The sequence below is a fragment of the Nanorana parkeri genome, unplaced genomic scaffold (assembly GCF_000935625.1).
Source record: "Nanorana parkeri isolate BGI_ZX_2015 unplaced genomic scaffold, ASM93562v1 scaffold1489, whole genome shotgun sequence".
Lineage (NCBI taxonomy): Eukaryota > Metazoa > Chordata > Amphibia > Anura > Dicroglossidae > Nanorana > Nanorana parkeri.
Window position 1 is genome coordinate 37412 of NW_017307757.1, and position 16230 is coordinate 53641.

Sequence of the window (16230 nt, forward strand, 5' to 3'; positions counted from 1 at the left end):
ATATATATATATATAAATATACATACAATATATATAGTACATAATACATTTGAATGCAGGTTAGACATTCAGGTAAGGACTTCCATGACGTACATTTAATGAAGTCAACAATAGTGGCTCTCTTGTTGTTGCGCCTCTAAGTGTATTTCAGGTCAATGATGGCGTATATACAAAACATTTTCAGCCTATGAGGTATTATCATGTTGCTTCAATTGGGGAGAAGGGTTGCAGCTCTTGATACTGCAAATAGTTTTTATTCACAGATATCGATGTCAATTTATTCTGGAGAGCTTTGAAAATATCTCTAGGTGTTTTCCATGGTTTGGCTATTATCTGTTTCGTTGCCATACAAATGAACGCTAACTGTTTACATAGATGATTCCAGAGTGCTTCTGATCTCTTGCCAAGTAGGGCATCAAATGGGTTCTTGCCAAGTATATTTAAAGGGAATATATTGTGGGATATGCTGTGGAAATATCTTCAGTCTATTGCAGGACAGTAGTGTTTGTTTTTAATAAAGATAGATTAATGTTGTGCAATTTGGATTTTATAATATTTTAAGACGTATCTTTTTTTCTTTGAAAATAGTAACAAATGGAAATACATTTTTGTCTTCCGTGTTGACATAGAAAAAGAGACATACATAATATAGAGTATGAACATCAAAACAAGAAAACTAAATTCCCTTCTAACCCAGCCTTGCTCCAAACTGTAGCATACCACCTCCATACAATCATATACATAGATACAAAAGCACACAGGAGTTATCTTAATGTAGCCAATAAAGAAAATGATTTCCCAATTTGGTATAGTCATGGATAAGCAAGCATTGTGATAATAGACCAGTACAAATAAACAAAAATATTATGTTCCATACATTGTTTAGCACTACCTAGGCATAAACAACCGAAATGAGAACAGCCCAAGGTCAAACAACACAATGCTTTACCTTAATATAGGAGTCCCCTAACCACACACCTCTCCCTGTACAGGCCCAGGCCAACATGCATCTGAAAAGTAATTAACCCAAGTCATTGTAAAATAAACTGAGGAGGGGCAAGACCGGGGTCACCAACCAATTCACCCAACATTTAAAAAAAAATTCCGGACACCTTCTTTGCCTATACCCAAGTTGTTCCTGTTGAGTGACCACATTAACCATTTGTCTCAATATCTCAAAAGTCGGTGGATTGGGGGATATCCATTTCTGCGCTATAAGTTTCCTTGCAAGAAATAGTACCCTAGAGATCAGCTGTATAAATCCTAGTGTAGTGTACCCTTCAACATCTGGAGCAGCTGTGCATGGTAACCAATCAACATCTCTCTTTCATTTTCAAATCTTAACTGAACAAACTGGAGAGAGAACCTCATTGGTTGCCCTGGGCAACTGCTCCAGATTTTGTCTGCTCCAGTTTTGATAAATTCCCCTTACTGTATATTATGATCTAAAGTGTATTGAGCATGGAACAACGTGTTGATTGTAGAAATAATTTCCCTCCAATATCTCACAAGTTTTGGACATTTCCACCACATATGCAATAGAGTTCCTGTATTATTTAGAGTTCCTGTATTATTCTCACAGCCAGCACAAATAGGATCTTTTCTACATGACCATTGGAATAACTGTAATGAGGTATGATACATTCTATGAACTATGAAGAGTTGCATACGTTTTTGCATAGGTGAGATGGACACCCCAGGGATTGTTGATAGTGCTTCAGACCACTCATCATTCCATAGATTACCTACATCTTCCTGCCAACCCTTCCTACAAGGCAAAGTAAAACTCTGCCTAAGCAGTAAGCATGCTGAAGCAGTAAGGTTTTGTAAACATTCAAGATAAGTCCCTTCCTGTAAACAGAGTCCATAAGAAACAAACGCAGAGTTACCATATACATCCAGGAATCCAATTTTGACTAGGTCAGTACTTTGTGTTGCAGTTGCAAGTATTAAAGAAAAATTTGTCTCAGTATCCCAAATTATTCTTGCAAGGACTTAAAGATCTAAGCTCACCATTCTGATATAAATCTTGTACATGTGCACACCTGTACAACAGATCAAACCCCTCCAACTCCAAAGTTCAGGATAGTTATGGTTATCCCACAGGGCTGAATAATTTGTATAACCCTTGTGATGCATAATTCACTTGACCAAAGCCCACATTTTGTGCATTGATTATATTTTTTAATGCAGTGAACCCACTTATTTAGAGTTAAAATAAAGAAACTAAAGTAGCAGAAACGGGGTAGAGAGGGTGTGTTTTATTGCGTTTTGTGGCTACTGCATTAATGTGACCATTAAAGAATCATTTTACATACAGTATATGGGTACAATAGTTTCTCTGTAGCTATGTCCCACAGTGGAAATAATTTGTGCAGGATTCCCTTACTCAAAATGAGCTTGCAGTTCCTTTGGCCCTGCTCCTCCATTGGTTATCATGGGATGCAAATCTCCTCATCTTACCACATACTTTATTCCTCTGATTACCCCTCCTTATCCCCACCATATGCTGGTTTGAATACCTAAATGTCATCAAAAGTATTCTTTTAAGAAAATGTGTTGTGGTTTTGTACACATTTTGTTTCTTTTTTCTTCTTGTTGTTTACAGAGCTCAATAGCTTAAGGTGAAATTTACACACACAAGTGAACAATTTAGAGCATGAGAGCAATGACTCATCCCTTATCAGACGACCCTGTCTACAATTTAAGTGAAACAAAGCAAGCCAAAAGACAGGCAGATTCTGCTGTGCGCTGTTTAGCTAATGCATTCTCTATTTGGCTATATACATTGTAAAACTTTATATTTCAAATTGAGTAGTTGGTGGCTCATCATTTGTATATTATTGTTTTTATCCGAATAGCCTCAATAGATTTTAGCTTTTTTGATCACGCTTTTGTTTACCTGAAGAAGGGACCAATTGGTTCCGAAACGTCGCTTTAGGAATGTGACACTACTATGGTCAATAAAGGAGATTGACTATAATTTGAAATGGAGTGCAAGTTACTTTTTGACTTATGTTTGATATGCAGAGGCATCTGCAGTCAATTCTAGCACTCTCGTGACTTTTTTGTGGGTTCAATCCAGTCAGGAGTGCGATGGGATCTACTATGTATTAACCCCTTCATGACTGGAGACGTACACTGTAGTCCCCAGGATGAAGTGCCCAAATGACTGACCATGTACACTGTACGTGATCAGCTATTTAAAGCTTTTAAAAGCCGGTAACCTGGTGAGATCAGCGGTTACTGTTCATTAACGGATGCCTCAGTATAGTGGCACTCATTAATAAAGGAATTAAGCTTTGGCTCCTAAGTTTTAAGCAGCCTAATAATAACCAAAAATGTTAAAACAATTTATTAAATCATCAAGCAGGCATAGTGGCTGCTTAATATAATAGACAAAAAAGTGGAAAAAATGGTATATAAAAAAAGTGTAAAGAATTAAAAATAATTTAACAAAATAAAAGTTATATGTACAAATATATTTTATCCTATAATTATTATACAAATTATCCCCTTATAATGAAAATCTGCAGCTGTGCTGCAGCTCTGTTTCTCACCCTAAGGGGTTAATTTTTCTATTTAACCCTCTCATTATGGCATTGTTAAAAGTATGTCGTAGTTATTGACACTTGGTTACAGTGACATTGTAGGCCACCTAACCTAACCCCTATGAGGTTTTAGAGAAAATAATAAAATGTTAGCTTTTTGTTTTTAGGCCCAGAGGTACAAAAAAAAATTCTCAAATCCTCGAGATGTGATGTGTTTCCAAATAAAGGACAAATAAATGAATTTATTTGAATGCATTTTTTTAGCTGTGCTATTTTTTCTAAAATACAATAATCAAAACTGGGGGAAAAAGTGTTTTCTTCTTTACGTTTGTTCTTCTTTTTTTATATTTTATTCATCCTAAGTGAGGAGTTAGGCATACATATGTGATATAAATACATAGCCTTATCTGTCCTCTAAAAAAGGATATAATATGTGTGGGTGCACTTAGTAAGAAAGTAAATTACTGCCGTGGAAGAATCACACCGCAAAAACGTAAAAAGTGCTTCAGTCATTAACGAATGGAAACTGAAAAAAAGCTCAGTTTTGAAGGGGTTAAAGCCTAATTTAAGTTACAGAAATAGAAATGTAGTCAGATAAACATTGTGCCTACAACCCCCATGTTCATAGTTTTGTTTCCACTTACCTCTACAGCAACTTTGCTGTGAGTCAGAATATAACAGTACAGTTCAATAGGGACTAGTGTTAAACCCACTTCTCTTTGTCACATAATGGTCACAATCTTCCACCTAGAGCCGGCACGAGTGCACATGCAGCTCAAGCGGCTGCCTGAGAGCGCAAGTGGGTGGGGTTGAGGAATCAGAAAAATGGTATTACCTGGCCAGCAGACAAACGGCCTCAGATCAGGGGCGGACTGACCATTTTGCATTTGCACACTGAACAAAAACACGGTTTTATGCAAAGTATGACACGCGAGAGCTCCCCCCCCCCGAATTATAGAAGGTATAGAAGGTGGTACAGTCCAGGATTCTGGCAGTGTCTATTTGCACACACATGATAAAATCAGAATTTTTGGTTCAAAAACAGCTTCAAACCCCCAAACAATTATATATTTTCTGAAAGCAGAGGCCGTGTAGAATAACAAAATGCTAGTTGCAATTTTTTATGTTGCACGATATTTGCGCAAATGTTTATCAAACCAGTATTTTTAGGATAAAATACACTAAAATTAAATTTAGTGCACAGAAACAGAATATAATAACCATTTTTTTGGTAAAATATAAGAGACGGGTCACTCTGGGTAAATAGATACCAAACATGTCAAGCCTTAAAATTGCGTGCGTCCGTGAAACCTCAAAAAACTACAATACCCAAAACTTCCCATAGGCGATGGTTTAAAAGCTTTTACTGCTCATCAGTTTAGCTTTACCAGTGATTAATGGCGCTAGAATTATTGCTCTCACTCCAACGTTCGTGACGATATGTAACATGTGTGGCGCAATTTTCGTTGCACATAGGCGCACCTGACGCGTGTTTGCGTTATATGTGCATGCCTGTGGGGGGCGGGGGACTTTAAAAACATTTTTTTTGCATTTATTTTATATGTTATTTTCTGGGGGTTTTTCTTGTTTTTTTTTACACTCAACTTTATTGCTATCACAGAGGGGGCTAAGAAGTCCCCTATGTAATAGCAAATATAATGTGACAGGTCCTCTTTATGGAGACATCAGGGATCTTTCAGACCCCTAATGTCACCTAGGGACCCCAAAGAAGCAGAGATCTGCTTCCCTAGCTTTTTCTCCTGGGTCTAACAGCCGGAGAATGTGCACAGTGACACCGGAAGTGATGTGATGCACATCATTGTATGCAGACGCAGCAGAGGGATGATGAGGGGGAGAGTGGTAGCAGAGGGGAGTTGTGGGAGCAGGGGGATATCGGGGACAGTGGGACCAGAGGGGAGATCTGGGAGCAGAGGGGATGTGAAGGACATTTTCACTAGAGGGAAGATGTGGGAGCAGAAGGGAAGTTGGGGAGAGTGGCAGCAGAGGCGATATGGGGGAGAGTGGAAGCAGAGGAGAGATGTGGGAGTAGAGGGGAAAAGGGGGACAGTGGGAGTAGAGGGGACATGTGGGAGAATCTTAGAACAGTAGAAAGGCATCATGGCACACTCACAAACTAGCATGTAAAACAGGGAGAATCTGTCCAGATTTACTCATTACAGCCTACCCAGTCTATCACTGGTTTGTCACCATCCCCCACCTAGGGCCGGCACTAGTGCACAAGCAGCTCAAGTGGCTGCCTGGGAGCACCAGTGGGTAGGGTGGGGGGAGGGCAGAAAAATTGTATTACCCAGCCAGCAGACAAACGGCCTCAGATCAGGGGTGGACTTACCATTCAGGTGATGTGGGGGACAGTGGAAGCAGATTGGAGATGTGGGAGCAGTGGAGATGTGGGGGACAGTAGGACCAGAGAGGAGATGTGGGAGCAAAGAGGATGTAGGGGACAGTGGGAGCAGAGGGGAGATGTAGGAGTAGAGGGGATGTGGAGGACAGTGTGACCAGAGGGGAGATGTGGAAGTAGAGGACAGAAGTAGCAGAGCGGAGATGTGGGAGCAGAGGGGATGTGGGGGAGAGTGGAAACTCAACTGCCCTGATGAGACCCTCCGCATCTGCCCCTGCTGCGGCCCTGTCCGAGACATTAAGCCGGCACCTTGGAGCAGAATGGTAGCATATTGCTGTATAATGTATTGGTGGGATTTGTAGTCATCTATAGCTGATGGTATTCTGCATTGTTGTGTAATGCATTGCTGGGATTTGTAGCCATCTATAGATGATGCAATTCAGCTTTGCTGTGTAATGTTTTGCTGGGATTTGTAGTTCTCTATAGATGATGGTATTATTCCTCAATCACAGAACTACCAGGGTTGCAACTGTGCCCTGGCTGTGGCGCTCCACCATTGTCCTAAAATCATTAATCTGTATTATTTTAGAAAAACTGTCACACGACACTTAAAAAAGGTGACGGTAATTGGTATAGGTGAGTACTTTAGGAAAAGTATCTATACTTGTACTCGGTCTATTGCCGCTTTCCTACTCCCATCCATGCCCTTCCCAAGGTACAGACATGTAGTAATATGGACTACAAGTGCTGTGCATAGGGAGCTGTCTGAGGGCGACGGATGGGGTGGTGGTGGGGGGTCTGTGTAGGTAAAAGTCCTTGCAGCGGTCACCGGCCACGACCACTTCATATCCTTTGGAAGATATGATGCTTTGTTGGTTTGAAATCAAGAAATGAAAAGTATTTTAATTTCTATATCATAAGGAAGTGTTCCAGGAATGTATTACATAATTCTCCAGTTCCTCTTATTTAGAATTCAGAAGTATTTGTAATTGTTAATGCTCTTATGTCTGTTTCCTTATTGCAATAACATTTCTAATAAAAAAAGAGCTGGCACAAATGATTTAGTTGGTTAGCTTTGCATGCCTAATCTAACAATAGTGATAATATTCTGATAGCGTGCAATACCTCAAGTTAACTTAATAGAACTTTTCTTGGCCTATGCTGAGGAAAGCTGATATACTGTACTGTTGCTTGCCTTGCGTTGTCTCACTATTGCATTTCCCACCATTTTATTTGAAACATTTACATAATGACTGAAGTCATTATGTAAAATCCCTGCACTGATTCCTCTCATAGTAAATGTTTTAGAGATGTTATGTTAGCTTATTTCTGTAGGATGCTCTTTTCACCTCAACACCTACAAACTGAGATACAATTATTACTAAACATTACTAAAAATAAAATGTAATGTTAAAATGATTGTGATATATGTATTAAAGACAGTTTTCATGTTAGTATAACACAATCATTCTAACAGATGGTGACACACTAGTAACTACATGTGTACACATCGATACCCAATGCACCAAAACCTAACTTTTAATCAGTTTAAGATTAAACCAAATGTATATTTAAAGTGCTAAATCATGTACCGCACACACACATTAACGCATATTATGTTACCCATGAAAATGCTTTACGTCCAGGCAGCCCAATCATTTTAAATGGACTGCCAACCCAGCACATCTAAAACAGGACAAGAAGCACATTTATAAAGCTTTCTCCAGGCCTTCGCAGTGGTTCTGTGAAGCCTATTATGTGAATTAATTTTATCTAATACCCGCATACATCACAGTGTAGCCAGACAGTGCTAGGCCCCTGTGATTTTAGGCTCTATAGCAATCACATGGTTTGCTGTGGTTAAAATTGTCATGAACTGTACAATATTTATCATATGTCCCAGTTTTAAACTGTAATATCACCTTCATGGTTAAATATTTTTACAGTATTCAGAAAATACCTGAATGTCCAATGGAAGCTTCTGTTGTTTCATTGAGTGCTTTGTTCCAGAAGACACAGCTGTAGCTTTGCTTTCTGTCCAATATTTTTATTGTGCTTGTGGTATTATAAAAACCATCTTCATTCTGAATATGAGAAGTATTTGCTGGAGAGCTTATGTTGACACCATTTCTTATCCAGTAGACATCTGCCTTTGGAAAACCCACTGAATGGCATGTCAGATATATTTGACTGGCTGATTCATGAAAGGACATCTGAATATCTGTGTATGGTGCTACAAGAAAAATCAAGAAGATCAACAAAATATTGCAATTGAAAACTGTAGTATGTATTGTACACCTCCTGCATATCTTACAGCTATCCCAATACTTTAATAACAGATACTTCCAGTGTTACCCATATCACAGAAGAATATTAGTGTATTGGAGAAACAATCCATTTCATTCATTTTTGTGATCCTACAAAAATATGTAAGCATGGACAGTGGGCATCTGTTACTCAAATCTACCATAGAGAAGTTCATATCCACAATTCAGTGTGTAAATACCCTAAAAATAGTGATGAAATGATGAAATAATTATGACATTTGCCAGGGTTTGATTTACTAGGGGTCCGAATTTTATTCAAAGCTGTGAACCTGAACTTAGAAGTGAATCCCATGGAAGATTATAATGGAAGAATTGTGTTGCTAAATCCTGATCATTTTTAGGGTGAATAGGCAAACTACTTTTTAGAAAAGGCATGAGATGCTGGGCACTGCAATGGGGGACATATACCAGTGCGAAAAACAAATTACAGAAAATAGCGTGCAGCGGGGAGAGGATCTTCCATGTGGCTTTGAAGGGAATATTAAAGGAGAACTATGGGGTTAAGGCTTTTCCCCATAGTTCTCCGGGTAATGGGAGGACACAAACTAGCGTCCTCCCGTCACCCTAAGCTCAGTATACAGCTCGCGGTATACTGAGACGCCACAGTATACCGCAAGCTACTGCTCGCGGTATACTGAGACGACGAAGCTGAAGCGGATCCCGACAATTATGTCTGGATCCGCCCAGCTGCGTGAGTGACAGCTGGCTCTGCTTATCTAGAGGCAGAGCCAGCTGTACCCGCCCCCTCCCCCGTCCGATCCACCAGTCAGCGCTGGCGGATTGAAGCGGGGAGGGGGGAATCCAGCCCTTCCCCTGTCACGGAAGAGGGCTGTGACAGGATAGAGAGGTGAGCGAACGCCGGTGTGTGTTCGTTCACCTCCCGATCTACTGAGCCGACCTGTGACAGTCTCATTGTCACAGGTCGGCTAGAACTATGAGGTGAGTGAAAAACACTCACCTCAGTTCTCCTTTAAAAATACACAAATCCATTAAATAACATGGTTGGGGATTCTTTAAACTGTATGTGGTGTTACAGTACACACAGTATGATTTTCAAAGACAGTCTCCCCAACAGTGTACGCTTGCAGCGCATCTTTGACTGGGGAGTCTATTTTTTTTCTTTTACCTACATATGGCAGCAGCATACCACTTGATTCAATTCAGTTTGGAAAAAAGGCTTTTTTTAGGTAGCTTTAGCAGCGACACATGCTTTTTTATCAAACGGCAATAGGCCCACTTTTGGCGTATAGAAATTGCTCAGTAGTTCACTGGAGCTGTCACTGTTTTCACTAATGCAAAACAGTGGGAGAACAGTTTACGGGACCACTAACATCTTATCAACCACAAAATAAAACAAAAGACAAAACAAAATCCCCAAAAAGAAGAACAACAAAAAAGAAGGCAGCAAAGTAAAGTTTCCTAACTGACCCTAATATCTTCCTGTTCAGTTTGTCAGCTTTTCCTGCAACAGCTTACAATTCACTGACACTATGGCGGCTCTGCCCCCACCCCCACCCCCATTTTTATAGTGAGGTGGCTGACTTAACCAAAAGCCCCTTATTGGCACCTCTAAGCCTGCTGGCCATAGTTTGAAATAAATGCAGTATGTTGTATTTTAAAAATACTTTCAAGGTTAAATCAACACATAAATTTGGCAAGGCCATGAATCTCAAAGCTATGGTAGCAGCGAACCCAAACCTCGTCCCTCCCTAAGAAATGGAACTTCTAATGTGATGAACTCTCCATTAAAAGTTGGATTTATACAAAGGATTGTAGTAGGTTTCAGATATCTTGGGATGAGTCCTTTTTTTAATAGAGTGGGGAAGAGTCAGAATCAGTCAGGTTTTTACTCCTGTGTTCGTGTCTGCAGGAGCAATTTGCTTTCTTTTTCTGTCCCAGGAAAGAAAATGTGGGGAAATCTCACAAAAAAAACTGGCAGATGTTCTAACACTTCCCAACTTTATCCAAAAAAACATTCATAGACTTATATTGTTGATGCTGGTCTGGCTCCGTGGATGCTATAATTTGCAGTATCCTAGTGTCAGCTTATCGAGAAAATGTAATTGTCATTAAACTTTAAATCAAAGATAAAATACTTCCTGAAGACAATTATTACTGACTTGCAGAATAACTGGAATTGTTTAATTACTACCATACACTGCAACAGTGCAGAAATACTGTATATGAATAACACTTTGGCAACTTACCTAGGACTTCTAGTCTAATTTTATTGAAGTCAGATCCTTCAGACTGTAACATACAAAAGTATGCTCCTGCATCAGTGAGCTTTACATCCTTAATTTGAAGAATGGCCTCTCCTTTTATCAGCTCTTTCGTCAACAAAGAGGCTCTCCCATGATATGGGTTCCCCTGGTGAATTGGTTCCTCCTTTCCATTGGTAAACTTTACTACTTGTGTTTTCTTGTATGGATCATGATGTTGCCAGGAGACTTTCAGCTTATTTAGATCTTCATCTTTTTGGAATGGAAAGTGGCATGACATTTTTACTGTATCCCCATATTTTACTGTGTAAGTTGATTTGGGAGCTGTTACTACAAATAAAGCTAAGCAGATAAAACAGAATAACAAATATCAATATCAGTTGAATATAATTTACAGTACTCAAAAGGCGCAACCAAAAATTAATGTTTTAGTGACAGGTGAAACTCACAGGCTGAATCAGTACTCGGCTTCTTATATATCTGGGATACTCCAGCTGTAGAATCTACCTGCCATAATTCCTATTGCCTCAATTTAAAGGGATGTTCAGATACCAGTTCAGATACCACTGCCGAAACGTTTCATGCAAACTACCAGGTTTGCAGGGGTTGCAGCTGCAACTGGGCCCAGGCACTCCACCACTGTCCTGAAATCATTAGTCTGTATTGTTTTAGAAACACATGACACTAAACAAAAATGTATCAGTAAATGGTATCTGTGAGTACTTGGACAAGTATCAGTACTTGTACTTGGTCTAGTTTGTACTTGGTCTAGTCTTGGAGCTGGAACATTATCAGTACTCAGTGGCGTCACAAAGGGGGTGCAGCCTGCACCCGGGTGCCACCATTAGAGGGGTGACACCAAAATGACTGACAGTCATTTTGGTGTCACCCCCCTATGAAATGTCGGGCACTCAGTCACGGACCGAGAGCCTGACAGTGTCAGGACAGAGGAGGGGACCCGGCGGCATACCTCATTCCACCGGGTGAACGTCCCCTCCTCTCTCTGTCGGCGTCCTTTACCACCGGCAGGCGCCAAAAATACTATGACATCACAGAGGGGTGCCACCCGGTCTCTGCTCCGGGTGTCACCCAGCCTCGGGACGCCCCTGTCAGTACTTGTACAGAGTACGGTTCTTGGTATCTGGACATCTCTACAATTCATCTCTTGATTTGTACTGACGCTGTCCTTCCTTCTGGAGGGTGGCTACTTTTGTTCCCCATGGTTCCTGTGTATGTTGTAAAGTAGCCACTGCTCCAAGCTCACTCCTGTGATGGACTAAAATTTCAATACAAATGAGTAAACTAAACATGAGACTGAGTCCACCCCAGGAGCGAGTTTGGAGCGGTGGCTACTTTACAACATACACAGGGACCATGGGGAACAAAAGTAGCCACCCTCCAGAAGGAAAGACAGCGTCAGCACCAATTCAGAGATGGTTTGAGATGAATTGTAGAGATGTCCAGATACCAAGAACCGTACTCTGTTCAAGTACTGACAGGGGCGTCCCAAGGATTTGAGGATCTACAGCTGAGTGATACACAAAGAAGATATATTTTTTCAATAGTAAAAGTACTTGACTGCCTGTTTAAGGTTTAACTCCTCAGTTTAGTGTCACTTTAAATCCTCCATAATGCAAAATGCATGATCAAAAAATCAACTCCAACATGCATCCAAGCGTACAGCACAAATGTGCACTATTGGTTGCTTGGATGCTAGACACCTCGAGCTGTCTGCATCCTAGCAACGAAGGATGCTAGGCTGCTCAAGCCACCTAGCAACCATGTGGGAGGAGATCCATTAATATATTACATACCACTCTTGTGCAATCAGTTCCCCATCAGGTCCGCTCTGACGGCTGGTGGGAAGAGCCGTTGTTCCCTGTGTATAATTTGATTAACTGGAATTATTCTTCAGAATGACTGGTCTCTACTGCATGAACAACTCATTCATTCAGGGCCATCACTTACACATCAGTTGTATGCAGCAGCCTTAGCGTCCGTTGATTACAAACTATTATTTACATGCCAGCAGCAGCCTTAGCAAATAGTACCGCCTAGTAACAAAGGATGCTAGGTGGCTCAAGCTGCCTACCTTTTAGCTTCTGCTGCTTAGTATCCTTTGATAGGAGGCAGGCAACTTCAATAGAGTGGATTTGTTTTCTATGCTATACATTACACATAGAATAAATGTTTATATGCATACAACGTGAAAAAGCCAAAATACTCTTCCCTGAACATGGGACTCGGCAGTTCCAGGACTACGGCTCTGAACGCTACTCTACTAGATGGATCTAAACTCCACCCATGTGCATGGACACATTGGATTTAATAGAGCTGTGTTCAGATCCGTAAAAAAAATGCTGTAGATATCTAAACACATCATTTTTGTGTCCATGCGCATGAGGTCTAACTCTCCAGCAAACTGAAACATTAGTTCCGAGTGGACTTATCATTTAAAAAGTGTGTGGGGTGTGTGTGTGGCATGCATGCAAACATGTGTGAGTAAAGTGTTTGTATAGCCAAAACTTTTTCTTTATGATTTGAATTGAATATGGAGTTAAAAATGTTACTTTTGTTGCTGTCTGTGTCCTGTAGCGGAGATTTCTCTTCACGCCCTGTTCCAGAGACACAACAGGAAGTGAGAGGAAATCTCTACAAAGTAAGAAGAATTCCCCTCCAAAGTAAGTGTCTCCAGAACAGGTGTCCCCATTGGAAGATTTTCCTTCACCTCTCTAAGTGATACTGGTCACCTGAACAAATAGAGGGGGTAAATCTACCTAGAGGGGTAGAAATACAATAATAATGATCGAAATAAAAATTAGAGGCTTTATAATCTACTCACTCTATCCAAAACAACAAAACATGTTTTGTCTATACATAACCTTTAAATGTAAGCAACGTGGAGAACCATCAAATGGTGACTTACCTAGTATTAACGTGCGGAATTCAGACATCATAAGGAGAAAAAATATTAGATATGTCATGTTTACTCTGCAACAATAGAAACAGAAACATAATACATTCTTGTGAACACTTTAGAGATACGTATCTTAGTTTTATTGCTTAGTTTCAAATTAATAATTTGTAATTCATTAATACATAATGATTTAAAGATGTATATCTTCCGCCCTAGCAGTCCAGATGTGATGCAGGCCCTTGAATATCATTACTGACATAAGGAGACAGGATTTTTAATATATTCAAATGCAGCTATATTTGTATACCAGCACATTCTCAGCATAACAATATAATGGGGCCAATTCATACATTTTCCCCCCAGCTATATGCAAGGTGAATTCTGTTCGCACGGCATTCCCACCACTAGTCCTCAGCTCCATCCAGTGGCAGGAATGCCATGCATATGGCTTGGCAGAAAATGTAGAAATCTTCCCCAAAGGGTACACACACCTGCTCTCCTGCTTGTCCTAGCAATCTGTATTAAATACATTAGAAAGTGCAACATTAATTCTTATAACAAAGGCAAAAAAACTATCCCAAACAATCTAATGTGCCGGAATGAGGGCATGAAAGTGGTTACAATTGTGTCTGTGGACTCAGCATTGATAAAAAATACAGGCAGGTTAACAGTCCATATACCAAACATTTCACTTAAAATTGGTCTCTCTACCCAAAACGGGATGTTTCCGTTTTTGAGGTTGGGAAGTTAAACCACCTGTTGAGATCTGAATTTGCACACTTGATCTGGCCATTATAGGGGGTTCCCACTCCTATTGGATATTTTAAATGTTATATTAAGGAGAAAGTAACAGGGGAGCTGTAACGTGGAAATGGGAGTAAGAACACCCAAAACTATGGCAGAGTGATCCTACTCTTGGAGTATTTAAAGAAACACCGTCAGTCACCTAAAAAAAGTCCAGATGAACATTCCCTATAATTAAAGAGGTATTATACTCACCTTTCCGATGATCAGAGTCTCCTACCTTTGCTTTATTACAGCGCTGCAGTCTCTATCAGAGCATTTGACACTTCCTGGAGAGTCGGATGCCTGTGTCCCTCACTGTGCGCTGTGGCTCCATACTCTGACCTCTGTGTCACTGCTGTGTCGTGTAGTGACATAGGGGTTGGAGGATGGAGCCACTGCGTGTGTGGGAGACACAAACATCCGACAATCCCCAAAGTGTCTAAGACTGAAGCTTCTGATTGGGGCTGCAGTGCTGGAGCAGAATGAAGGTAAGAGACAAAGCCTGCAGGAGAAGTGGGCATAATACCTCTTCTATTCTAGGGAACTTTAATCTGAATTTTTTTCGAGACTAACACTGTCTGCTGGATTGAGAAACTTGCCCAAAGATCTTCTGCATTCGACACCTCTGGGAGTGACGGTTAATGAGCCCATTGCCCCTATGGTCACTACAGGACACAGGGGCCATTGGAAATGTACTGGATGCAAATAATCTCTCAACAAGATCTTCTCTTCACCCCAGCAGAGTTCAGTGACACAAAATATTTATTTACATTTTTGTTCATATTTCTTACAGTCATCATGCTCCAACTCTCTCAAATCAGCTTCCCTGAACATCCTTTCTAGTCTAAAATCATGAGGGACAGAGCAGTTTTTAGCAGCTGTCCATCTACTAGCTTGGAGAAGGGAGGAGAGGAAAGCAGGGAGGAGCAGGAAAGTGACTTTTCTTGCTCTGCTAGTGTGTTTCAAGAGACACACACATGATAACACACAAGGATGATTCTATAGGACCCTGCAAGGGAAAGGAGCCACCCTAAAACAGGATATCAGGACCAGTGCTCAGGAGACCAGCTGATTCTGCAGGAAACTAACACTTTAAAACATCAAGGAGCAGTATACATTGTAAGTGATTTAATCAGAATTTAAGGAAACCTTAAGGAAATTTAAGGAAATCACAATGGGTAGGAAGTCCCAATAAATCATTTGTAAAAGAAAAGCAAATACAAATCCATAATACTAAAAAATGCTCAGCAAAACTCGATTTCCAATAAAATGTATGATTTCTTGGCCTGATCTAACCTAAGTTACTGTGGAAAGTGCAGAATTATTTTCTTAAAAGGTCTAACAAATGAGGCAAGACTCAAAATGGAGCTGAGAACAGATATATATTTATAAAGGCCTTCATTAAAAAATGTTCCTGAAGAAAATATAGATGACCCATAGAAGGTTTGTGGGCCCACCCAAAAACAATGAAACACCTGCCAACCTTCATAAAGAATCTGGGCAGATCTCTGAGAATAGTTTCAGCTGAACAAAAGTTATCACTGAAATATGCAGTCAGTATAGGTCACAAGCTGTGTCAGACACCTTGGTCTCACCTTGATAAGCACAGAGTAAGTCCTGGAAACAAACTATTTGGTTGATCATTTTAAGCTCTTGTAGGAATCCATGAGGATTTTGGGTCCATTTCCCTATTTCCTGTAAGGGGAAACTTAAATCAATAGTGCTCAGTTTCTTAACTTGTACGATATATTCGCTATATGTAATGGCAGTTGGTCTCAGTATGAAAAATCTGTTGGACAATTCTGGAATTTGTTATCAAGGCAGGAACAGCACAAAAACAAGCTGCTATGGCCTATTAAAACCATAAATCTGAGTATCAACTGTAGGGTTGGGATAAGTATTCCTGACTAGCATCTAGTATCTAGTCTGGCAATAAGATCAGAAAAACTGTCTATATTTAAATTTCTTCCAAAACCAATTTCTTGGACAAAAAACTTTTTAATAACTTTCACAATGCGTAAGCTTGCAAAACTGCTCAGCCATGTAAAGTTTATCAGTGCATAATGTA

General features: G+C 40.2%; 1 protein-coding gene across 1 annotated transcript in view; it reads right to left on the reverse strand.

Annotated features, from left to right (window-relative positions):
* Positions 1-16230, reverse strand: part of LOC108798495 (programmed cell death 1 ligand 1-like) — a gene marked incomplete at its 3' end in the record, with an annotated part of 45717 nt that overhangs the window by 6114 nt on the left and 23373 nt on the right. Inside the window, exons 2-4 of the mRNA XM_018570258.1 lie at positions 13386-13450; positions 10445-10801; positions 7871-8143 (exon numbers count right to left, since the gene is read on the reverse strand). Of these exons, the coding sequence (XP_018425760.1) occupies positions 7871-8143; positions 10445-10801; positions 13386-13450 (695 nt within the window). The remainder of the gene's footprint in view (positions 1-7870; positions 8144-10444; positions 10802-13385; positions 13451-16230) is intronic.